Below are 2693 nucleotides of genomic sequence, written 5' to 3'. Positions count from 1 at the left end.
TAGGGTAGAAAATTTATTTCATCTTAGAGATTCTATTCATCAATAGTGTTTAATAAATCCAGTGATGAATAAAACTCAGTAGGATAAAAATCATTTCGCATAAGATGCATATCCACATAGCAGTTGGGAGTATCGCACTACTAGTTGAGACTTCACTATTAATTATCTACATACCAGCTATAATGTTAACCATCAAATTCCAACCTCTATTGGGATATTCTAGGTTTATGAAAAATGGAGTGATTTAGATCTCTCGTGATGAGTCTTACTCACCAAATGAATGCCCTACGATGTAACCTTCAGAATAGAAAAAACACAAACTAGAAACAACAAGATTACATCAAACAAAAGTCTCACTTTATTGATTAAAGAAACAAAAAGATACAGGTTGGCTTTAAATGAGCAAAAGGAAATTGTATTTCCAACATCTCATCCTGTTCCTGTCTGTTGCCTTTTGTCAAGTGATAACTACTTGGATTAGTACTTCAATCCAAGGATGAAAGGTGCTCCGGTGTCTTTCAACCACTCATTTCCTAGAATGAATGGTCCAGCAGTGAAGCGAAGAGCCTCATTCCTATCGGTGATGACCTTGAAACCCTTCCATTTGACCCTTTGGGCGGTATTAGCACCTGGACCACGGTTGTTATACTCAGCATAGAACAAAGTATCGAGTGCAAAGTTGCCACTCCATGGCATCCACCCTTCGGGTCTTATGAAATCACCAATGGCTGATTCCATGATAATTGTCGTTGCATATTTTTTCCATGGGCGGCCCAAGAATGAAGGGATCTTTAACTTATCAACGGAGAGCTGTTGATCTGGGACGATATTGCAGTTTTGGATCACAATACCAGTTTCCTCATTCTGGAACATCTTTCCTTGTGCTGTTACTGTGTTTTGCTGGTTGTCCATAGGCCTTCTAACGATGATTTGACAGTCTTGCATCACTGCTTTCGCGTTACCGAATATGAAGTCAATGGTGCCAGAAACAACACAGTTCTGATAGAATTGACGCTTGGCTTGGACATACAAGGTGTCTTGGTATCCATCCATTTTGCAATTGAAGAATGCCGCTTTATCACCTTGGACGCGAAGCGCCACTGCTTGGTGCCCTTGGGGACCGGCTGTGTTTTCGAATCCCATCGACTTGGCGATGAATCCATCCGCAATAACAGCTATAGAAGGAACAAACAATTATAAGAAAAAACTTATTAGAATCAAGTAAGAATAACAAAAGGAAAAGGAATGTTAGGCTGATAAGGTCCAACTTACAAAATGAGGCAGTCTGAAATGTTGAGATGCCTGCAGCGTTGCTCTTCTTTCCGGTGACAATTGTACTCGTTGGCCCATCTCCATACATGAAAATATTATTTTGACCTTTGGTAACTATAATGTATTCATCATAGGTCCCGGCTTTCACATAGATAACATATCTAGATACGCTATTCTTGGGGCATGCGGCAATTGCTTCAGCAATTGTCTTATATTGCCCACTACCATCCTTGGCTACCACTGCATTGGGTGTCAACTGTCCATTGCCTTGCAGAGATAAAAGCTTACGGTCCTTTAGTGTAAACCAAGTAGGGTAACCTTGTGCATCTAGAAGTCGGCGTCGAGAGTTGATGTTTGTGTCAAAGCGGATATTTAAGGCTTTGAGTATCGCAGACAACTCGGTGACGATGGTGAGGGCATTGCCAGTAAGTTGAGTGGCATTGAGGAGCCCGTTCTCCATTGAACTCTTCAGCTTTGGGTGTTCGAATCCCTCGGTGCATGTCTCTTCATAAGACACGACAGCGCTCAACCAGTTCTTGAGCTCCGCAACAGGATCACTTGCTGGGTGCCTTTTAGGATCATTCACCATGGAGATGGCGGATTGCAACTCGGAGATGGCATATTGCATCAATTCTTTGCAATCCCCGACTGCCATCTTATCGATGGAGCTATTGGCGTCTTTGCCTATAACACCAAACTTTTCCATTGCTTCTTGCACCTCCTGGACGATGGCCTCAAAGGCAGCCTTGAGGTAGTCATGGGGGGTAGAACTTTCATTTTTGGCTACAGGGGTAAGGGTTTTAATGCAAGAATCCTTGTAGTCGGCAGAGGCACAGATTGCACTGACACTTTTCATTGTCGTTGAAGTACTACCGCTGGCAATGTCTTTTGCAGACAAGTCATCCTTGGGATGCCTACTTTTGTTTACACCAACAACGGTACCGATGACGACACCAACAACGAGGATTAGTGATATACCAAGGGCTATAAGCTTTCCCATTTCTCTAATTGCCCACTTTCACTTTCTCGCTCCGCTAAACAAACAGAAGTTGAGGTTGAGGAGCTAGCTAGTGTGTGAGAAGGTTTATAACATGCACGGTTAATCCCAATTTAGCATAACTACTAACTAAAGAACAACATGAAAGTTGCATTTAGAATGGGGACTTTGACTGTATATTATTGTTCCAAATTTCTTTATGGAAACAAGCAGTTAGAGGTAGTTCCAAATTTCTTATTCACCATCGGTTCTCCTATAAGAACTCATAATTAATTAATCATATAGTACTTTTGACTTTTCTGTTTCCACTTTCTATTTGTGTATTTGTATATCTATGTGGGCATTATCTATGTGTTATGTGTTTCAACTTTAATTTAAAGCACAATCAGATTCCAAAAACATTTATATACTAGTAAATTTGCAT

The 2693-nt window shown here is 41.0% G+C and overlaps 1 protein-coding gene across 1 annotated transcript; it reads right to left on the bottom strand.

Annotated features, from left to right (window-relative positions):
• Positions 1 to 335: 335 nt before the first annotated feature.
• LOC148861096 (putative pectinesterase/pectinesterase inhibitor 21) lies at positions 336 to 2343 on the bottom strand. Its single transcript, XM_088941131.1, has 2 exons — positions 1273 to 2343; positions 336 to 1175 (listed from the first exon to the last, which is right to left on the bottom strand). Exons 1-2 carry the CDS (start codon positions 2270 to 2272, stop codon positions 478 to 480), a joined length of 1698 nt encoding a protein of 565 aa, XP_088797257.1. The 5' UTR covers positions 2273 to 2343; the 3' UTR covers positions 336 to 477.
• Between the last annotated feature and the right edge of the window lie 350 nt (positions 2344 to 2693).

Source organism: Nelumbo lutea, chromosome 4, assembly GCF_056320005.1.
Source record: "Nelumbo lutea isolate HS-2025 chromosome 4, American lotus-T2T, whole genome shotgun sequence".
NCBI lineage: Eukaryota > Viridiplantae > Streptophyta > Magnoliopsida > Proteales > Nelumbonaceae > Nelumbo > Nelumbo lutea.
Note: the sequence above shows the minus strand (reverse complement) of the source record. Positions and strands in the feature narration are given on the sequence as shown.

What these genes read in the sequence shown, in the direction of transcription:
- LOC148861096 (XM_088941131.1), bottom strand. Translation starts at nt 2,272, where the DNA reads ATGGGAAAGCTTATAGCCCTTGGTATATCACTAATCCTCGTTGTTGGT. An exon ending in ATTTCAGACTGCCTCATTTT is followed by an intron (nt 1,176 to 1,272) that starts GTAAGTTGGACC and finishes TTCCTTCTATAG; the next exon opens with CTGTTATTGCGGATGGATTC.